This window comes from Anopheles darlingi, chromosome 2, assembly GCF_943734745.1.
Source record: "Anopheles darlingi chromosome 2, idAnoDarlMG_H_01, whole genome shotgun sequence".
In the NCBI taxonomy this organism is placed as follows: domain Eukaryota; kingdom Metazoa; phylum Arthropoda; class Insecta; order Diptera; family Culicidae; genus Anopheles; species Anopheles darlingi.
This window is the reverse complement of record NC_064874.1, coordinates 39,490,638-39,512,916: the sequence shown is the minus strand read 5'-3', so window position 1 is coordinate 39,512,916 and position 22,279 is coordinate 39,490,638. Positions and strand designations below refer to the sequence as shown.

Here is a 22,279-nt window from a genome sequence, read left to right as displayed (position 1 = left end):
CAACCGGATACGCGACAACAGTAATGCCATGGGAACCTACGACACTACCTATCGTGATACCGTCAGCCGATGAATCAGCCGGCCTGTGGATAGGGCTGAGCGGAGTGCTGATGGTGCTGCTTATCCTAAGCAGTGCCACTGCACTCTACCTCTACTTGGCTGGCCGTACCGCTAAACGTTCTAGTGGTCTGCTCTGTTGCAGACGTCCATCATCGTCAGACAGCAACACAAACGAGCAGCCAGTACGATCGCACTACGACGCAGCAAACAATTTGGTTGTACAGGATATCCTGTACAACCAGCAGATGCAGCGACACCTGAAGAACCGAACGGGACAGAAGCACCATAGCGTCAGCAGCATTAGCAACAACAGCAGCAAAGCAATCCGTCAAAAATATCCCAGAATCAGCGTCAATCACCATCATCCGTACGGGATGGGTGCGAGAGCACCAGTACCACCCGTACCAGGCAGACCCCCATTCGAACCGATGGACGAGATCGACGAAATCAAGTACAGGAACAGACTCAATAAGCTCTAGTGCTGGCCTCGCGTTGGTCGTTCATCGAAAATGTTGAGATAAATTTGTCTAGCTACGATGCACCCCCTTGTCCAATCCATCCCGGTGCTTCGAAATGGTCCAAGAACCGGCGGAACATGAAAGATAAACGAACAGAAAAGAAAAACAAGCGAAAAGGCGAACAGCAACCATCGGAAACTAGCTCACGTCGAGTGTATGTGCGCGAATATTGAGAAAGTTGCCGATAAGATAACAAACTTCTAGACGCGCGCAAATGATAACGGTCCCGTGCTCGCTTGTTGATGTTTCTTCTGCGAAAAAGGCAACCATCATAGAATCTACGGGTGAAGGTAATCGAAATATCCTTTCTGTGCAACCTATAGGAAAAGCCTGGAAAAATGTTTTCATTTATTGTCAGTTCAATTGCAAATCGAGACGCAGCACAAGCTTCAGCATATATGAAACTAGTAACTGAATCGCGAGGAAACACGAGTTTATGGATTCGAATTCCTGTAGAGACTACGCATGTCCGCACGATAAGGCCAAGGAGGGGAAACTGAATCCTTCCGAGTGACTCGGTCAATGTTCATGCCAAAAAGGATGGTCATCGCGAGCAACAGTTAGTTCATCATCTATCATGATACTATCCGCGCGCTGGGCTAGGCTATTAAATGTCCGTTGAAAGGTGCGTCGAAAAGAAAGAATGACATTTGGTCACACGTGGCACTTCTTTATCAAACCTATCTGTAATCATCTTAGTCGTAGTAAATCTGACTTTGTACAACTAAACGCATATCAGCTGGTTAATATAACGTTTGTATACCAAAATGAAATGGTGACTTCCTTTTCTTGGTGTTGGTAGGATATTATTTTCAGAATTCTCGCAAAATTAATGCTCGATGTATTGTGTGGTGCGGTATTCCCGGGTTGTTGTCTTAATCTTAACACAGAATCATTGTGATATTGTTATACAGGCTTAATTTAACAAAATACCTGAGTGTTTATGAAAGGTTGAAAATGATCAAATATGATTATGAGATACAAGCTAAAGCTGAGCAACATAAGCAATTCTGATATGCAATAACTACGAAATGTAACAATTGTTGGAATATAAAAAGTATTCCAACGGTTTCTTTGTAGTTTTCAATATATTCTTTTGTTTCCCTCTTAGTTCAACTGTAAAAAAGATTAGAAATTCCATTCCGACCTATATAATTTTTTCATTCATTTTTCATATGTTGATCGCGATGTTTACCATGACCGCTTATTTCTCTAAAAAAATATTCTATCATTTTGATTGAATGAAAGAATGCATGTTTGGCAATACTTCATTAGTCTGGCTTCAAATATACCATTCGGGAACATTATAAACCTAATTAAAATGAATCCGACAAACTAGTTAGCCCTAAACACCACTAATTAGTGGCCATCTCGAAGACGGCCCGGCATGATGTAGTATTGCATCCATCGCCACACAACCATCTATCGTCTCAATGTGTTGCTAAGGCGTAGTATCCTTTTCGACAGAACTCAAACTTCAGTCAGCGTCGAACTAATTGGCTCAAAGTGTAATGTAAACCACTTATCCCATTTTACTAGCTATTAAGGAGATAACGATTCCGCGTGTGCATTTATTCCTCTCAAGCTCAAACACTTCTAAAACGAACTCTGGCATAACCGTCTCACTCGTTATGAATTCAGTTGCCTGCAACATTCAACGTGTCGCTCGAGGAAAGCATCTCTGCATCGTAAGTTTGAGATATTTTACTTGCGACTTCAATTTTCAGGAGAGAGTTTTGAACGATAAAATTGCCTCTCGTGATCCCCGCATGCATTATTTTAACTGGAGCACTAGTGTTACTTCAGCTTCAGAATGGTGTTCACATGAACACTACTTATAAAGACTTTGGTCGACTATTTGGATATTGTTGCTCTGAAAGAACCATTTATCAAGTGTCCAGTATGCCAGAACATCTTGTATCTTGATTCTGCGGCTTGACGTGAGACCGATAAAATATCATCCTTCTCCTGATATCTAATCATTCCCATGCCGAACATCATCATTTGAGGCCTACGAATAGCGGTATGACCCTTTGACATCCACTGGCACTGAAAGACACTTTTGTTTTATGTTTTGTGGTGTTTTTACTGGTCTTCCATTACTCGTTTTTCGTGCGACGGCCGTCTTAACAGACCTTTTAGTTGTTCACGTCTCAAGGTGTTTTGATCGTGGCCCTGAGGCGGTCATAGGAAAAGTTCTCGCCAAACTTTCTACCCCTTTTCTCCCCACCTCAACGTCGACCACCGAGGCTCAAGATTAAACTATTTCCTTAAAGTACTACACTGCTTTATGTTTCTCTTTTTCTTCGGTGCGGTAAGTGCTTAGCATAGCTAAGGGCGTACCAGCAGGAAGTTCACCACCGGCGTTCCTCTCTCTCTGTCTTCACCGCCGGGACACCGGCGGAACTGACAAAACTTTGTCGATGGAAGGCAAAGCTGTAGCACTGGTGACTGCGAGCTGGCGCCGCTAAGGGATGCTCGGAAATAGCTTAAATTATGAGCGATGAACATTTTTACCCCCGGAGATACTCTAATTAGAGACGAATTCAGTTCGCATCGGTTGGTAGAAAACAAGACAAACGAGGAAATGAGCCGCTGTAGCGTCTTGAGGTCTGGGAACGTTTTCATCTAGAGGAAATCTGCTCGATGCAGCCACGGTGCTCGTGTTGTGTGACGGTGTAAAAGTCATCCGATGGCAAACTTGTCTCGGGAAGCCAATCGTGCTGGATTCGGTGGTGAAGAATAAAGTTTATTAATTCAGGTTCTTCTACCGGCTTCACTAACTCGCTTGATTAAAGTTTTGTTTGATTTCCAACGTTCATGATACGTGCCCAGGACGCTGCACGTTTCCTTTTTGTCGTTCTTACTGATAAAGAAATATACTATCACTGGTGACCTTGACACAGAACGTTTAGTAAAATTTAGAGCAATTCAATATCACAAACCTTCCTTTACTTGTCATAAAATGGAAATGTTTTTACTTTTTCTTAACAACTCGTAGATACAAATAATTTTGAAACTTGTGTTTAAAGATTCATTACGGAGATAGCAACGGATATAAACGATTGTAATGTGTAATCTGTATATTACAATAATATACAAAGCTCAATCTATATAATGGTATCTTATTATTCGATGGTTTGTATTTTAAACTTAAAACACACGATTAATGTTATTGATTCTAAAGAAACAGAATTATAGAAAAACTGCATAGCAATATGGAACCGAAACCGTTTCCTAAGTTAATACGCAATTCATGCAAACCAACACCTGATATATTATAATTAAAATTAATTTATACTTTCCATAGCACTTAGAGTTTCTTATTTAATTTATTTAATTTATTCTCATAGACTCATCGAGTTGGAATGTTTCAAGATCATAATTGAAATTCTGTGTACCAGAAGGTAGTAATAAGGTAGTAAAAGTCACACGCATTCACCTAAAATGCTGGCATCATTTATAAGAAATGTAAATTTTACAATTTCGTTTTCCGGTGCTTTGGGAAAATTTTCAACCAATCTCTTGATAATCTCAATAAATGGCTTAGTTGAAAACCCCAAGATAATCTTTCCTAAAAAGCCCAACGGTGATTAATAGTGGTGGTAGTCTGCTCTAATTATAAAGCGAAATACTTTACCGCCGCTTCCAACCGTTCCAAGATGGATTCCACATCCTCAAAACCCACTAGCACATTTGTGGCGTGGCACGCGTTTCAGTTACAAATCGTTTCCTAACTGATGTTAAATGCCAATATTGATGGCCCTATACAATATCGATTACGGCTCGCCACCACCACCATTCGAACGCCTCCCGGGAGAGACGAAGAAAGGATCGCCGAAATCTTGTTCACATGCTTGTAGCATCCCTTTGAAGAAGGGATGCCTTTCAACCACTCAATCTATCTCCATTTGTTTAAAACCCAACCGCAAACTGATTCGCACGCACGTTCAACAACCTTCCCAAGCATGTGTCGGTGCCAGCAGCGTGATGATGATACGCAAAAGCAATACGCTTGGGAGATAAGTAAACTTACCGCCAACCGATTCCTGTAGCCATCACCGATCGGCGTGGCAGCTCGCGTGTAGCCTCCGCTTCCTAACCAGCCTAAAAGCGACGGAAATGCCCTCGGAAGCAGTAATAACTTTGGTGCCAAGAACCGCACCAAACTTTCGATAACCGGGTCCGGAATCTGTCATCGATGGTTCGTTATCTGTTGAAATTTTTATCGTCTGCCGTCACGTGAAAAGAGGCGGGGTGTAAAGGGGTGATGCCACTTCCTCTTGTTTCCTTGTCAATTCGGAACCAGCGCTTTGGCATTTTTTGTTTTGCCTATCGCGATTGCCCGCTGTGGCCCTATTTTGGGAATTCGCGAAAAAAAACTCCCGCTCGCGTGCCATGATCTGGGTTAAAGTTGTTAGAAAAAGAAGAAGGAGACGAAGCAGAAGGTGGAGCGGGGGGAAGGTTGAAAATCGAAAATCTTATCAAATCGGCAAATCACATTCACTCAACCACAACGCCACCACGCATCGAACCATGAAAGTGCGGCCACCATACACCACATGCCGCGACTAGAGGAGAGAGAGAGAGAGAGAGAGAGAGAGAGAGAGAGAGAGAGAGAAGGAGAGAGAGAAAGCAGTCACTGAAATGATATGATTCAGCGAGGATGATTTGTTTACCGAACGCCAAGAAACACTTACCGTATGAGCGTGTCGGCGGTAGGTAAAGGAAAGCAAAAAGAAAATAAGCGAGAAAATGTGAATAAAAATGGCAATACTCGTGGGGGATATGTGGGGGAAAGAGATGTGTAGGTATATTTGGCAGAAATGTTAAAAGAAAAAAAATAAAGTAAAGCCCTCTTCTAAGTTTTCAATTTCGAGGATTTTCCTCCGAGATTGCTGCTGTGCGAAGGGACGGCTTTAAGGACCGCCCCGGTGCGTGCCAGGGCTTCTCCATTGCTTCCCGGGCTGGAGCAATTTGTTCCAGCCCAGTATATTCAATTTCTCAGTTCATTACCAACGTAAACCCGATTTTCGGTTACGCATCATTCGCTCCTGCCCTCCTGTCCTTCGTTTTTTCCCCAAAAACCTGATAGCCACGGTGGCGGTCACGAAGATCGCGCGGTTTCTCGGTACACTTAGCCGGCCTGCACCTAGCATCAACCTAATATCTCAAAATAAATAAATTTAAATTGAAATATTTGGTCGATGATCCAACGGGGCATGGAAAGAACACGTCTAAACCAAACTCGTGTCTTCAAACCTCACCTACAAAGCTCTCTTTAGGCGGCAAAACTGCTACCGATCAGGGCAACCATGACTGGACCAGAGTAGAACGGTGACGATCCAGTAGGCGTCGACACCGTTTGCACAGAGGTCAAGCTTTTGCATGCATCGAGTAGCTGCTAAGATCACTGTGCAAGGAGGAAGCTGCTGCACAGCACAACACTGAGGCGCCTGGATAAAGGAATATCATAAATTAACATGTCAAATCCCAGGGTTTTTGCAACAGCTCAACCGCTCCACCGCTCTGTAGGGCATACGAGGACGGATTGCTAGTTGCTTGCAATAAATTACAAACATTGCTTACAAACATATTATCAGGCGCTGGCAGCAAAACCGACTAGCTTGAACCGCCCAGACCCTTCTTGCATTGTCTTGTCCAGAAGCACGTGCAAATTAACTTCTCACACACATGTGTGTGTGTGTGCGTGTATGTAGCTGTGGCGATATGCGGAGCACGAACTTCTCTCATAACCGGCAAAACCGGGAACGATGTTCCGTGTTCGTTTACATGTGGCTGTGGCTAAAGCTTTAATTAACTATGCAGCGTCGACAGCACCCGGACGACGGACCAGGCATATGCATCTGTTGCATCCGCAGCGGCATTGTTATCGAGATGTTGTTCTAAATCTCGACGTCGACGTTCCCAATCCCAGAACGCATTGCAGGCGACCTGCATCTGGTTCCTGGCCAGCGGTGGAGCTTCAGGGTGAACGGGAGTACGGACGCGGATTTCTTGTCGAACTGGTAGCGAGCTCCGTTCTCGTGGGCTACGAAACTACGAAATTCTGGTCCGACGGCAACCTTGGCAGTTGCCCTAACACCACTCATAATGGTTTTGTTGTCATACAGAGTTCGTTAGAAGGCAAAGGGTTTGGGGTGGAGGTTTCTGCGCCTTTGTTTTCACATTCAATCGCCCCCGGGTGGGGTGGGGGGCGTCACAAGCGGGTTAGAACTGACTCATCCTTGGCACCATCGTCCAAAGGAAGTTTTGCTCTTCCTGCCCTACTAGTGATGCATTTTCAATTTGAATTTCCATCGTTCTTGTCAGTCGTATGTTCCGTTGGAATTGGATGCGTTGCTTTACTCAACACTGTACAGTGGTTGCACCATTGCTTTTTACACTAGTATCACAGCTTGCGATCACTTTCCTACCTTATTGTGCGAATCCGGCTGCACCTTGCGGGTTGCATAATGCTGGCATAATCCAGCAAAACGGTAGCAACAACAACAGAAAGCAAAAAAAAAAGACGCTATTTAATTAACAAACGGTTCACCTTACTGTAATGATAGTACGAGATTAGACGGGTGGTTGCATCGACCAGCGTTTTGTGATTTATTGGACAATTCGGGCGTCCCAATGGATGGACGCTCTCGTTCTCTTAGCCATTGTTAATTGCATTTCAAGTGCAATTGCAGCTGGCCCTGGCAATGGGGCCATGCCAAGCCGGCGGGCAAATTATGGTTACCGTGGGAGCAGGGCTATGATTTTAATTAAAATCTATGAGATCCTTCAGTGGGGGCGCCTAATTGGGACTCATAACAAAATACCTTCGCTCGGTCGCGCGCGGGTTATCGAACAGACCAGGACCGCTCGCTGGCACCAAAAATGGCGAAGCCGGTGGTCAATTTAAATTACTAGCCGATGGGCACTACTCGAGAGCTGTGAACGATTGCTGTGCTGTGGTTAAATGCGTTGCTGCGTCGAACGATGGTTATCTCATCGGGCTTATTATTAAATTTACGATGGCATTAGAGTAAGGCACGATAACGTCCATTTTCTAACAAATTGCGTTAGTTTCTAATACATTCTGGTTTTCATCCATCGTTGAACGACATTTCAGCTGCTCATGATGTAGTTGACAAAATTTATGAACCAATTCCCGATAAATGAAAACTTTACGAGTAGCTAAACATCCATTCTGTTGAAGATAAAATGAAAAATGATTCAATCCGTTTTTTTTTTTCAAATAAAAAGATATATATTGAACTAAGAAGTTCTTGTTCATTTTGCCGAGCAGCTTGTTGGTGACAATCGCGTTTGTAGCGGAACGTACTGCAGACATGGCATTGGAAAACCCCAGCTTAACACCTGTGTAAACGAACTCCAGTGCAACGAAACTAGAGCAACCAATGGCGTCGATCCACATGACGATCGAATGTGTTTCAGCAAAACACATCAACATTATATTGAAGGGGGAGATACCTTTGATTATGAAAAATGTTGCCAAACGAAACCCAAATCAAATTGCGTTCATTGACTCATGTTGAGCAACAATTTTGATAAAATAAGTATTACAAATGAGTCTGAAGGTCGCGGCGAACTGAAACTGGTTAATATAATGGCAGTAAGAGTGAATATTATAAACAAATTTAATGGAAGCAACACATGGTATTAAATATTTAACAGTAAGGTCTTCTGTTAACAGTCTGTTAACATGCACTTGGTAGTGAAGTTGAAGGTGAGATCTTGCGCAAAATAATTGATGCTGAACTGGGCCAAATGTATGAAAACTACGGTATATTGAGGACAATAAAACACGTCAGTCAATAATGGCATAGCATGTGATCCGAATGTTGTGTAAGATAGATTTTCTGAGGAGACCCCGGACCTGGCGGTTGTACACTGTCGCGAAAGATTCTAGAAATGACAAATGGCTACCAAAATCTCCTTTACTGGAATTTGCTCTCCGATTGCGAGTTATAGCTTTGAAGCTTATCTTCATCACAATTATGAGAAAACGGCGGAAACATTGGCGAAAAAATGTAAAAATGCAAGAAAACGGTTATTTTCAACCGTACAACGAAGTCGTGTTCCGTTTGGAGTTGCGGTGTAAGTTATGCGTAGAGAGAACGGGGGATTTGGTGATAAAGTAAATGCAAATAACCGTGAAGTTGTTGAAGATATCGTTGCTTTTATTGATGATCCATTTTGACGCGTAAGATGCCTACATGCGTGTCGTATACCGGATTAAACTGTCGCACCAACAGATTGCTTCCTTTTATTCGTCGCACTCGCAGACTTGCTCGACGCACTGTCCGTTTCCGCGTCCAAGGGCACGGCACCTCATCTCGCAGGCCCGGGTGTTGTCGTTCTCACAAACATCGGCACTGATTCCACCGATCAACGAGCACAACGCCAGAACGACGAGGAAGAACACGGATAGGAATTTCATTTTGAAAGAATCACTTGTGTTCCTGGATGCTTCCTTACAAATGGTACTCAACGTACGAAAGCTGCTCAATTTATATACAAAAATTGTCTGCCACACAATCGAACACGTATACTCCCGATTTCGCGGAATGGACAGCTCACACCTCGGATAGAAGCATAATGTTTACCCAAGTGTTGGATTGTACTATACCGGTGACGAATGTTCCACGGCGAAGTTCTGTTTAGTTACGTGTACAGAAGGAACAGATTTTTCAGAAAAGAATGCTTCAACTTAATTTACATTCCACCTTCTTCAACATTTTATGGCCAACATTTTTCAATATTGTTTATGGTCATTGTACCAGTATTTATTTTTAGTGAGTAATAGCTGAAACTTCAAAATAATGTTTTTAATTTAATTAGAATGCTCAGAAATGCCTGTCGGTTTGCAAGCTATAACGAAAAATGAGCTGATGGTTGATTTTTACTAATGCTTATCACTTATCAGCAAAGTATCAAATGCGTTTGTCGGATTATTGATGCCAAATTATTCCGATTAGACATTTGTGCAATAGCCAGCGTAATCTTCCTCAAAACAATACCCAATTTTAGCATCAACATCGCAATGAAGCTTAATTTCGGAGGTTACCGGAGAAAAATCAAAGTGTTCTTAATAATGATAATGGCAACATATCTATCTTTCTTATATGATAAACATTTCATTAGAAACCAAGGTAGTAATATTTTTCAAATGCCATTGTTTCAAATTATCATTGAATTGTTGAAAATTTATTGAAAATAGCCACGTAATTCACTGTCCCCAACAGACAATAAAGGACAATTTCTTCGAATTGAAGGTGTTGCATCTGCGTTAACACGCGCAATACTTTCGACAGTACGCAACGTCTAGCACAAACACATTGTGTTGGACTGAAACCAAACAGAGAAAACCGCATCACCCGACATTGTTTAATCAAGTGAACGAACACGTGTAACGACCACATTCGGTAAAAATCTCAATTTTTTCTTATCTTAACTCGTGAAGAGTGTCGTCGGCAATAATTAAATTTCCGACAGAAAAATATTTTTCTGTTTCATTCCAAAACACTTGAGAAGCATAATCAAAACTATCCGAAAGACAATAGTCGAAGGATTCCCCCTTTTAAATTTGACTTACATCTCAGAAAGGTATTCACTTGTATCAATAGAGCCATTAGATTAATCAAACAATTAGCAAAACAACAAAAAAATCTATTTGCAATTTTGCTCATCCGCAATGTTGAAGTACATTGCAGAAGGTCTTCTCTGGAGCTGTAGAATACGACGCAAAATAAGATTATCGTTCAATAACTCATTTCAAATTCGCATTTTCATAGAAAATTTATGCAATGTACATAATAACATTAATCATTATTATTCGTGTAATCATTGATAATAGTTATTTTGCGATGTAATCTTGAATGCACCGCTCCAATTTGTTGTAATTGATCGTTAGAGCCCCCAGCTGCAGAACACCAAGCAAAGCCGTTTCCATTAAAGCAATCATTTCTTATATTCATAAGACTCGCAAAGGTATTGCCACGTAATTTACCATTCGCAGATAAAAACTACCGGGCAAAACGACATTGAGTGGCATCGCGACGAAACGGAGAGCAACACGTATCATCCAACAATGTTTAAACAAGTGAACGAACCACTGCAGACACGTATGACAAGGCACATCCAAGTTGTTGATGAAATTATTTTATCATTCTCCCAATTTATGCACAAAACTGTCCTAATTGTCTAAATGCTATCGGCATCCGAAAATGGTTGTATCTGATCAATCGTCCTCGTCGGGTATCTGAGAATCTTCCACGGTTCGGTTCGATGGATAATACACCTTGAAGGCAAACTTTGATTTCGGAAACGATCCAACATTCATCACCGTGCAGTTCTGTTCGGTAGTTTGAAATGCTTGGCAAGGATCCCCGATCACGACCAGATCCGGCAGAGGGTAGAGCGAAAGGGCTGCATCGTAACTCCAGTGGGTCGGGAATGCGATCGGATGTAGTGGAGCCAACGTACCCTGGCTGATGAGTGTACGAGCAAACTAGGAAAAGAGAAGACAGAAAAGTAGACTGATGAATGATCAGCTCTGTTGTGGCCCGTAACTCCGATGCGCTACTTACATGCTCTTCCAAGTGACCCTGTTTCGGGAAGTGGATCGTATTGCGACACAATTTCGTCACCAAATCGGCACGACAAACAACTATCTGTTGCGTACAGTATTGTAACCGGCAGGGATTGGTGGCCAAAATGGTACGCGGATACCGTTTCACTAGCTCGCCTGCAATTGCATTCGGTATCGGTGGCCGTGGTAGAATATTCGCAGCAGCCGGATCATCACACGAAGGTACTAGCACAAGATCGGTCTGTGCTTTTAGCTTTTCGCAGGTGCTTAACAGTTCACCCAGCATCTGGAAGCGATTCTTTAGTCCGTAAACATTGTCTTGTTGCTTGCCAAACGGTCCCATCAGCACGATGGCAACGGGAGGGAAATCGTCGTATCCCTTCAGCAGCTGTTTCAGTTTCTCCATCACCTCCGCACTGTCCAGCCAGCAGTCCGAAACAAATATTAAACTATGGTCAGGGTTCCCCTTTTCCAGTTCCGCCAGGTTGCGTGAATTTTTTAGCAATGTTTTCGACGGACCACCCCAACTATTGACTGATCCGAAAAATGCTCGACTGCTTGCTGCCAGTTCGGGTGGCGGAAAACCAATCTCTTCGATCTTAAGCGTACCATCGCGAAACTTGCCGCATGCCAGCACAAAACAACCCTCACAGAACAGTCCGGCCGAGAACGCGGTTGTGCTGAGATCGATCGGCACGGAACCGGTCGGATCCTCCAGGTAAAAGCGTCCCTCGGTGAGCTGTGTCAGTAGTCCCAGCATCACAACGTCGTTCATCTTCGAAGTGGACAACAGATTCTCTACCTTTCGTAATGTTAGCTTGCTTTTGCCTGTCCCGGTAATCGTACCCGGAGTGCTTCGGTGGGAAAACATCTCATGACGGTGTGTCTTCTGCCAAAGCATCAGATAACGTTCACGCAGGTAATTGGACTTGGCATCCGGAGGGCCCAGTAACTGGAGCTTCGTGCTAGTTGGTACGGGCAAAAACTTTTTCCTCTCCTCCACGTAAACGAACGACGGCACCTCGAACGCGCTGATCACCTGGAACACCGTTTCCGCGTCATCCAGGCCGGTGTTGCTGGCCTCCTTGATGGCCTGTTCTATGTGTTTCCGTTCGACGATCGGTTGGGCCAGGTTCTGGCTCTGTACGTGATTCGCCACATTCGTGATCCACGTTTTGCGTTCCGTCTCCGACAGCGGTTGGATTTGCTGAGCGAGAAAGGTGCTCGCATCACTGGAAACGAAAGAGCAGTTTCTGACTTTTGCCTTTTGTTTAAATATCCATCTACAACGCTTACCTGCGTATCTGGAAGCCGCCGATCGAAAATCGTGAAGATATTTGCGATTTTAATCGTGTTATTTCGTTCATCTCGAGAACCGTTTTTTCCTGTTTTTTGTTCTGCTTTTTCGCGCGCCCTTTTTTGACGGCGCTGCTTTGTTTTGGTTTCAAACGTCAAACCCGCATAGCAAGAGGTATGCGCTATGGCCGCTAAGTATTTAAGGGGCCCATAAGGGGACACTTTGTGTAGCCGATCCAGAAAACTGGCCGCTAAGTGGCCGCTTAAATATTAAGCGGTCACATTCCATACCATTTGCTATTCGGGAAGACCGTTTTCGCGCGAAAATTGTGACCGTGAAATTTGTGAATTTTTCATCGTGAATTCGTGCGTTTCCCCTTTTCCAGCATGCAGTCTACAAATACCGGAAAATATGTTTCGGAAAGGGCGGAAGGGTGAGTGTACTGCGTTTTCCTGTGTGAGCTAATAAGGGCTGATCGTGACTCTACTTCTGCACAGAGATGATACCAACGAGATCGGCTATCGGCAATCGCGAGAAAATGATCAGATCGATCTCAAGTACGGCTTCGAGCGCGTTAAGGATACACAGGAACGGACCGGCTACCTCATCAACATGCACTCGGTAGGTAGCAAAAGTGTATTTGCGATCGTCCGGATGGATAGCTGACCGAATCGCCACTCTTTTAGACGGAAATCCTGAACGACGATCGACGACTGGTGGCGGCACTGGACATGTACTTTCTGCAAATGGACGGAAGCCGGTACAAAACGACGGTGATCTACGCACCGTACCTGCTGCTGATAACACGCGAAGGTCATGCGCTCGAGGTGGCCAAGTTTCTCGGGAAGAAGTACTCCGGCCAGCTGCTGAACGTGGAACACATCCAGAGGGAAGATCTCGATCTGGCCAATCATCTGAGTGGTCTGAAGCAGAACCTTCTGAAGCTAACCTTCCCCAACACGACCCAGATGAACAAAGTGAAACGCGATCTGAACATTGCGGTCAAGAAGAACCGGGAACGCGAAAAGGCTAACACGTACTACATGCAAATGCTCAGCAACTCCCTGTCGACGGCCATCCGATGGGAGGAAGATGAAACGGGCCGTGAAGGAAGGGCACCGAACCAGAATGTGGATTTCTACGATTACATCGTCGATATGCGCGAGCACGATGTACCGTACCATGTGCGGGTATCGATCGATCTGAACATCTTCTGTGGTACCTGGTACACGGTCCGTTGCCGGGGTGGTGTGAGCAGTGAGGAACGACCGGTCATCACACCACGTCCGGACATCATCGATCGCCCAGAGCCGGTCGTGTTGGCGTTCGATATCGAGACGACGAAACTACCGCTCAAATTTCCCGACGCCCAAACCGATCAGATTATGATGATCTCCTACATGATCGATGGCCAGGGCTACCTGATAACGAATCGCGAGATTATCAGCAACGATGTGGATGACTTCGAGTACACTCCGAAACCGGAGTTTGAGGGCAATTTTATCGTGTTCAACGAACCGAACGAACTGGGCCTTTTGCAGAAATTTTTCGATCATATTCTCGACGTAAAACCACACATCTTCGTCACCTACAACGGAGATTTCTTCGATTGGCCTTTCGTCGAAGCACGGGCCGCCGTGTACGAGCTCGATATGCGCCGTGAAATCGGCTTTTCGAAGGTGAACGCACGCGACGGTAACTATCTGTGCCGACCGGCGATGCATCTCGATTGTCTGTGCTGGGTGAAGCGCGATTCGTATCTACCGGTCGGTTCGCATGGTTTGAAAGCCGTGGCCAAGAGCAAACTGCGGTACGATCCGGTTGAGCTCGATCCGGAAGAGATGTGTAAGATGGCCGTCGAGCAGCCGCAGGTGCTTGCCAACTACTCGGTATCGGATGCGGTCGCAACCTACTATCTTTACATGAAATACGTACATCCATTCATCTTCGCTCTGGCCACCATTATTCCCCTTGAACCGGATGAAATTCTGCGCAAGGGTTCGGGTACCCTGTGCGAGTCGCTGTTGATGAAGGAAGCATTCAACGTGAACATCGTTTTTCCGAACAAACAGATCGGTGAGCTGAACAAGCTCAGTACCGACGGGCACGTGCTTGACTCGGAAACCTATGTCGGGGGTCACGTGGAGGCCCTAGAGTCGGGTGTGTTCCGGGCTGACATTAGTACACGGTTTCGGCTCGACCCGGACATGATTCGTCAGCTGCAGCAGAACGTGGACAAGGTGCTAGAGCATGCGATCGTCACCGAGGAAGGCGTACCACTGGACGATGTGCTGAATCTCGAGGAGGTGAAGCAAACGATTCAGGGCGCGTTGCAGCAACTGCACGACATTCCGACACGTCTCGAGCAACCCGTCATCTATCATCTGGACGTGGGGGCCATGTATCCGAACATTATCCTCACGAACCGATTGCAACCCTCGTCAATGGTAAGTGATAGTGATTGTGCCGCCTGCCAGTACAATCGGCCGGAGGCACGCTGTAAACGTAACATGGAGTGGTTGTGGCGTGGTGAAATGCTACCGGCCAGCCGTAACGAGTTCCAGCGTATCCAGCAGCAGCTGGAGACGGAGAAGTTTCCTCCGCTTTTCCCTGGAGGTGCACAGCGTGCCTTCCACGAGCTATCGCGCGAAGATCAGGCCGCGTACGAGAAGAAACGGTTGGCCGATTACTGTCGGAAGGCGTACAAAAAGACAAAGGTGACTAGATTGGAGACGCGCACTTCGACGATCTGTCAGCGTGAGAACAGTTTCTACGTGGATACGGTACGCGCCTTCCGCGATCGACGTTATGAGTACAAGGGCCTAACGAAGGTGGCCAAAGCGGCTGTAACGGCCGCGGTTAAAAGTGGCGACGCTGGTGAGATAAAAGCGGCAAAGGGACGCGAGGTACTGTACGATTCGCTGCAACTCGCTCACAAATGCATCCTCAACTCGTTCTATGGCTACGTTATGCGAAAGGGAGCCCGTTGGCACAGTATGCCGATGGCCGGTATCGTTTGTTTGACCGGATCAAACATTATTACGAAAGCACGCGAAATCATTGAACGGGTAGGCCGTCCGCTAGAGCTCGACACCGACGGTATCTGGTGCATTCTGCCGGCTTCCTTCCCACAAGAGGTCACCTTCCACACGAAGCACGCAAAGAAGAAATCGATCAATGTATCCTACCCGAATGCCGTGCTCAACACGATGGTCAAGGATCATTTCACAAACGATCAGTACCACGTGCTGGAACGACCGGCCGCACCAAGCGAGGGCAGAGAGGAGGCCGAGTACTCGGTTCGCAAAGAGAATTCCATCTTTTTCGAAGTAGACGGACCATACCTAGCGATGGTGTTGCCAGCGGCCAAGGAGGAAGGCAAACGGTTGAAAAAGCGATACGCCGTCTTTAACTTTGACGGTTCACTGGCCGAACTCAAGGGCTTCGAGGTGAAACGGCGCGGCGAGCTGCAGCTGATTAAGATCTTTCAATCTTCCGTATTCGAGGCGTTCCTGCAAGGGTCAACGTTGGAGCAGTGCTACGCCGCGGTCGCCAAAATTGCCGACTACTGGCTCGATGTCCTGTACAGCAAGGGCCACAACATGCCGGATAGCGAGCTGTTCGAGCTGATCTCGGAGAACCGTTCGATGTCACGCAAGCTCGAAGACTATGGCCAGCAAAAGTCGACCTCGATCTCGACCGCCAAACGGTTAGCCGAGTTCCTCGGAGATCAGATGGTAAAAGATGCTGGGCTGGCCTGTAAATTTGTGATCTCACGTAAACCGGAAGGAGCTCCCGTGACCGAGCGTGCCATTCCACTCGCAATCTTCCAATCGGAACCGAGCGTACGGCGTCACTATTTGCGACGCTGGCTAAAGGACAGTACGATGGGTGATGCCGATATTCGTGACGTGCTGGATTGGGGCTACTATATCGAACGGTTGGGTGGTACGATTCAAAAGATTATCACCATCCCGGCGGCCCTGCAAGGACTGAACAATCCCGTACCTCGTGTACAGCATCCGGACTGGTTACACCGGAAGATGCTCGAGAAGAACGATACACTGAAGCAACGGCGCATTAGCGAGATGTTTACGGCAAGGGTAGAAAAACCGGCTCCTCCATCGCTAACGGATGTCGAGGATCTGGTGCAGAGTCAATCGAATGGTGGTACAGGAACTCCCGGCACTAGTAAGCGACAACGTGAACGTTCCGTTGAAGTGCCGGCCACCGCAGAGCCGGAACCGAAAACATGGCGCGAAGCGTTAGGTGATCCCCCATCGCCGGGCAACACGCGCGAAGAACTGATCGAGTGGATACGCTTTCACAAACGGAAGTGGCGCTGGCAGCTAGAGTACCGTGATCGTCATTATCGGGAGGGTCGGCGTGGAAGTAAGCGCATGCGAAGGGATGATGGTGCCAGTACGTCGGCGACCATGACGCTGGCCACCGCCAGAGCTACCACGCTCGGTGGTTTCCTACGCAAAACGCAACAATCATTGATCCAGCAAACGTGGCAAATCGTACAGGTGCTACCGGTGGACGATCTGGGCCACTTTACCGTTTGGGCGGTAGTTGGCGAGGAACTGCACAAAGTGCGCCTTACAGTGCCTCGCATTTTCTACGTTAACCAGCGTACACCGGTACCATCAGAACCCACGGAAGATGGTAGCAGTAGTGGCAACAAATCGATGTGGAAGAAAGTACACCGTGTACTGCCCCGTGCTCGACCCGTTCACCATCTGTACCAGTACATCGTACCCGAGCAGGTGTTTCGTGATAATCGGTTGGGACTTTTGGCGGATCTAGCGACACCCGATATCGAGGGTATCTACGAGACGCAGATGACTCTCGAGTTTCGTGCGCTGCTCGAACTCGGCTGTCTCTGTGGGGTGCAACGATCGGAAGCACGGGCACTGGCTGTACTTGCCACGAAAGATCTCGATACGTTCACCATCCAGCAGCTTGAAATGCGTCCGGCTGCATCCGGTGTGACTTATCTCAAGGGAGCATTATCAGCGACACCAACTTCCGGTATAACTCTTCGAAAGGTTTTCCTCTACCAGCACGTTTCACCGACGGGTAAACGGGAAATGTGGGGCCTCTTTACACCGGCCAACCGGAAAGCGCTCATCATTATCCTAGACACGGTGCGCACGAATCAGCTACCGACGGTACGGAACCTCTATACTTCCGAACGGATCGCGCTACTGACGGCGGGCACCAATACCGAGGACACGCTACCACCGGTCGACATGACGTTCGATGTGTTCATGGAGATCAATGCCAAGCAGGTGTACCAGCGCATTACCCGCGCACTGACGGCGTATCGGGATGAAAAGCGTGGCCCTACCATGTTGTGTCTACAGACAGCAATCGGTGTGCAGAAGCTGAACCAACTGCTTCCCGTTTGCCTCGAATTTCCCGAGATCCCTATACACATCGCCGACGATGCGGCCCTCCTGTCCGGACTCGACTGGCAGCGACATGGTGCCCGTTCTATGATACGTCACTTTCTGAACCTCAACCGTGTGCTGGGTATGATGTTGGAACAGTGCCGTTACTTCCAGCTACCGCTCGGTAACATGCCCTCCGATACGGTCCTGTTCGGAGCGGATCTATTCTACGCACGGCTTCTGCTACGGAACAACTTTGTGCTCTGGTGTTCGTCCGGTGGCCGGCCCGATTTGGGTGGCCGTGAGGCGGACGATGGTCGGCTGTTGGCCGAGTTCGAGGATAGCACCTCGATCGTACAGAATCGGGCGGGCCTTTACCGGACGGTTTGTGTCGAGCTGACGGTGGAAAGTCTGGCTGTATCTGCATTGCTACAAGCGAGCAAAGTGCAGGAACTCGAGGGTACTTCATCGGCCATTACCTTCGACACGGTACCGCAAGCCTCGCTGGAGGAACTGATCACCGCCGTCGGTGGCCAACCGCTTTCGAGCTACGACGAAACGGCACTCTGCAGTCAAGCGTTCCGTGTAATGCGCTCGCTGGTGAACGCGTGGCTACGCGAAGTGTCCATCAATCGCAACGTGTTCGCTGACTTCCAGATCGTGCACTTCTATCGCTGGGTACGATCGAGTCGAGCCCTACTGTACGATCCGGCACTTCGGCGTGCCCTTAACACGCTGATGCGTAAACTGTTCCTTCAGATAGTGGCCGAGTTTCAACGGATGAAGGCGGACATAATCTATGCGGACTTTAATCGCATCATCATTGACACCGGCAAACGGACGGTGGTCGATGCGATCGGATATACGGATTACGTGGTGCAGAACATACGCAGCCGTGAACTGTTCCACAGTGTTTCGCTCTCCTTCCAGCAGGCTTGGGAGTTTCTGCTGTGGATCGATCCCACGAACTATGGTGGCGTAAGGGCTAATCTGCCGAAGGAGGCTACCAGTGGGTCAGCGGAACAACCTGGCACGCAGGTAGAGGACGAACAAGAGGAAGAAGAGCTAGCACTCGAAATGAACTGGAGCCTATCCGAGCAGCTGCCTGAGGCGCGCCGATGTCGGGAGAACTTTGAAAACTTTCTCGTCTCCTTCCTACAGGCCATGGCCGAAGGCGTCACACCGGCTAGCGGATTGAAACGGTTAGCGTGTGCCGCGTACGCTATGGTACAGAAAATGCACGAAGGGTACGCGCGTGGGGCCGATGGGCCAGCGCTTGAGTTCGTGAAAGCGATCACGCGTGCCCTGCAGGTCACCAAGGATACCGATGAGGAGCTGACGGGCATGAGGCGTAACATGCTGCGGCTGATCGGAGTAGGCGAATTTAGTGAGAAAGCACACTGGAGGGAGGCCGTCAAGTCGTACGTTTTACCGGAGGTCATCTGCCAGGCGTGTAATCATTGCCGCGATCTGGACCTCTGCAAGGACACGCACCGTGCGCTAAAGGATGGCCAGCAACCGGTGTGGCTGTGTGCCCAGTGTAACGTCGATTATGATAACGTAGAAATCGAAATGCGGTTGCTAGATGTAGTGCAGCGCAAGCTGATGTCCTACACGCTGCAGGATCAGCGCTGCATCAAGTGTAAACAGATTAAGCGCGAAAATCTGGCCAAACACTGCCCCTGCACCGGGGCATACGAGAACCTAATTTCGGCTGCCGATTTGCGCCGTCTGCTTCAAACATTTCAAGCACTTGCTCACGAGTACCGAATGCCGATTCTGGAGGAAACTGTCCAGCACGTGCTGCAAACGCAGGCTGCGTGATACCTGCCGTTGGTCATTGTGAAGTTCGTTTTTTCTTTTCTTCGTCAAATAAATGCTAAAAACAAGCAAAGTAATGTTTACAATCTGTTACTGCCTTTATGATACCATCAGAACAGGCAGCTGCTGCTGGTAGTGACTTCTCTATCGTAAGTGGGGCGGGATCGCAGACGATGGTGTGGCGATGGCGGTAGCGGCCGCTCCTCCATTAACTTATGCTGACGAATTGATCGGGTCGATCTTCGGTTCTTCGAACTTGAACGACGGGAATGCGGTCATATCCTCACCCTGAGCACCGCCGTACTGCTTGGCCAGTTTTTCCATCTCCTGCTTCAGTTCTCGCTCGATGGCTGGAGAAGCATCCACCAGCTTGCCACCACTGGAAGCGATTAAACAAAAAGTTTTAGCCAAACCGAGGTCAATCCTGAACCTCTCATCTACTTACGCGCTCTGGCTCTTCTGTGCGTATTCGCGCAACTTGTTCACGAATAGCTGCTGGATGGGGTCGCTGGCTTTCGCGAGCAGCACGGCGGACACACCGTAGTTGCGGCGGGCCTGCAGTCCCATAACGCGGGCAGCGGAGACAATCTGGTTGGTCAGCATCTGGACACCGGAACGGGAAAAAGGAAAACGATTAACCTCCAAACCCGCGTTATGTAACTCGGAGCAGCATCTCCGGTGGCGACAATATTAAAGCGGCTCTCGGCTTATCGTACGTCCTGTGGACAAAGCCATCATTTCCGCTAGTAGCAGTTGCTGCTGGTTTGAGCTTACCTTAAGAAAATTCCACGATAAAGTTCGGCAACGACCAGAGAAATTTTCCAACACGAAAAACCGTCCAAAAAAATTATTTTGATCTGCGGCGGCGAACTGTCACTCTAGGGCACACGATGGTTTTTATGCCGCCAGATTGAGCCGAGTAATGGTCTTATAAAGCTATTATGTTATCTGTTTAGCGCCAGTTTTGCTGAATATTTTGCTGAATACCAACGAGCCACCCAAAAATCCGGGAAAAAGGATACTATTTTGTACTCATGATTTTAGTAAGTATTGTCGTTACCGACGAGCAGTTTTGAGTGCCAATGTATTTCGAAACTCGGTTTTTCAATGCAAAATTGTCTCATAGGCCCTTTTGATTTCACATCTGGGTTTCAATTCGATGGAGCTTTTTCTCTTGTCTTTCATTCTTTCGTTCCATCACTAGTAAACATGAAACGAAAGTGGATCCATTTGGGCATAACCACGATTTAGGATGTTGATAAACATGCTACCATTCCCATGTTTGCAGACTCTGAAGTCCAGTTGATTGACGGTATACTGAATCCCTACTTAAATATGTAACATCTTACTTCGGCCATTGATCAATGGCCCCGGCGAGTCGTGTTTATCGCTCATCATTTAGTTCATGTCCTTCGCATTGATCTTTGGTGCTAGGTGTTTGCACCCAACTCCCTGTGACGACCAACGTGGTCAGCTGGTTATACGAAAGAATCAGCCGCCCCTGACTTGGGGTAGAAAAGCTACCTGAAAAGACCCTCGGCAGAAGATTCTCCGTTTGTCCAATAAAATTACCTACCGAGCTCTCCCCCATTCTGCACCCTCCTTCATAATATGCTTCGCGGACAAGTTATTACTCTTCACGAATTGGATGGAAGGATTATCATTTTACTTTATATTGAGCTATTACTTTTAGTATCAACTTATAAAGCACTAAAAAACATTCCCATACTTTTGCGATGTGATGAAATCAATGTTTATTTTGTTTCTTAACAAAGAGGAATTGCTTCTGGAACGAGCATAGGGAAAATTCTCGTCTCAATAGTTTAACTTAGCGATCAATGATCCGATTTGCTGGAAGTTAAAAAAGGCTGCCAGAATAAATTCTCAAACTACCGAGCCATAGGCGCAAGTGAACATTCGAAAACCCGCACCACACTGGGGCATAACCCACCGTTGGTTAAAGCAACGCGAATGAAAAGGAGGGAAAAAAGATGAAAATAAATACATCATGAGGAAGATCGAGATGATGATGATGATCATGATGATGAGACTGATGGTTACCAGAGGAGAATACAAAAAGCCAAACGCAGATAAGTAGAGAAAGACCACGAGGACAAGAAACTAGACACCGAGAGCGCAAAGGAGAGAACGAAGAAGAGCCCGAGACCGCGTAGCAGATGACAACAAACATCGGATATATAGAATCGGGGAACGAACAAGACAAGTGGAATGAGCAAAGTTGGTGGGAATCAGGACAGCGTTGAAGAAGCAGTACGGACATGCGGGTGTGTGTACAGCAGGAGCAGCAGCAGAAGCAGCAGCATGAATGATTCTTGAAACACTCAGTCACATACACACACACACATATATATGAAGACAGTTGGAGCGCGTTTGCATCGTTGCTCGATCGTTGAAGATCGCTCGATCGCTCGTTCGTGGTTCTTCTCTGCCAGGTCGAAGGATTTCGACGAACCGGCGTCTCCTTCCAAGGGCTTATCGTGTGAACGACAAGTGCTGCATAATTGCTATTGGGTGTGCTGTAATTTTCGGTACTGTTTTTCCGGGGGGTAATTTCTTC

General features: G+C 47.0%; 3 protein-coding genes across 3 annotated transcripts; 1 reads left to right on the top strand and 2 right to left on the bottom strand.

The window, feature by feature from the left end:
• Positions 1–10,518: 10,518 nt before the first annotated feature.
• Positions 10,519–12,575, bottom strand: LOC125948567 (DNA polymerase epsilon subunit 2). The gene is made up of 3 exons (XM_049674774.1): positions 12,484–12,575; positions 11,186–12,419; positions 10,519–11,106 (listed from the first exon to the last, which is right to left on the bottom strand). The coding sequence occupies exons 1-3, from the start codon at positions 12,552–12,554 to the stop codon at positions 10,837–10,839; spliced, it is 1,575 nt and encodes a 524-aa protein (XP_049530731.1). The 5' UTR covers positions 12,555–12,575; the 3' UTR covers positions 10,519–10,836.
• A 224-nt stretch (positions 12,576–12,799) lies between these two features.
• On the top strand, positions 12,800–19,798 carry LOC125948510 (DNA polymerase epsilon catalytic subunit 1). The gene is made up of 3 exons (XM_049674660.1): positions 12,800–12,917; positions 12,982–13,105; positions 13,171–19,798. The coding sequence occupies exons 1-3, from the start codon at positions 12,871–12,873 to the stop codon at positions 19,702–19,704; spliced, it is 6,705 nt and encodes a 2,234-aa protein (XP_049530617.1). The 5' UTR covers positions 12,800–12,870; the 3' UTR covers positions 19,705–19,798.
• LOC125948646 (ATP synthase-coupling factor 6, mitochondrial) lies at positions 19,776–20,613 on the bottom strand. The gene is made up of 3 exons (XM_049674911.1): positions 20,476–20,613; positions 20,147–20,304; positions 19,776–20,080 (listed from the first exon to the last, which is right to left on the bottom strand). Exons 2-3 carry the CDS (start codon positions 20,302–20,304, stop codon positions 19,915–19,917), a joined length of 324 nt encoding a protein of 107 aa, XP_049530868.1. The 5' UTR covers positions 20,476–20,613; the 3' UTR covers positions 19,776–19,914.
• Positions 20,614–22,279: the final 1,666 nt, after the last annotated feature.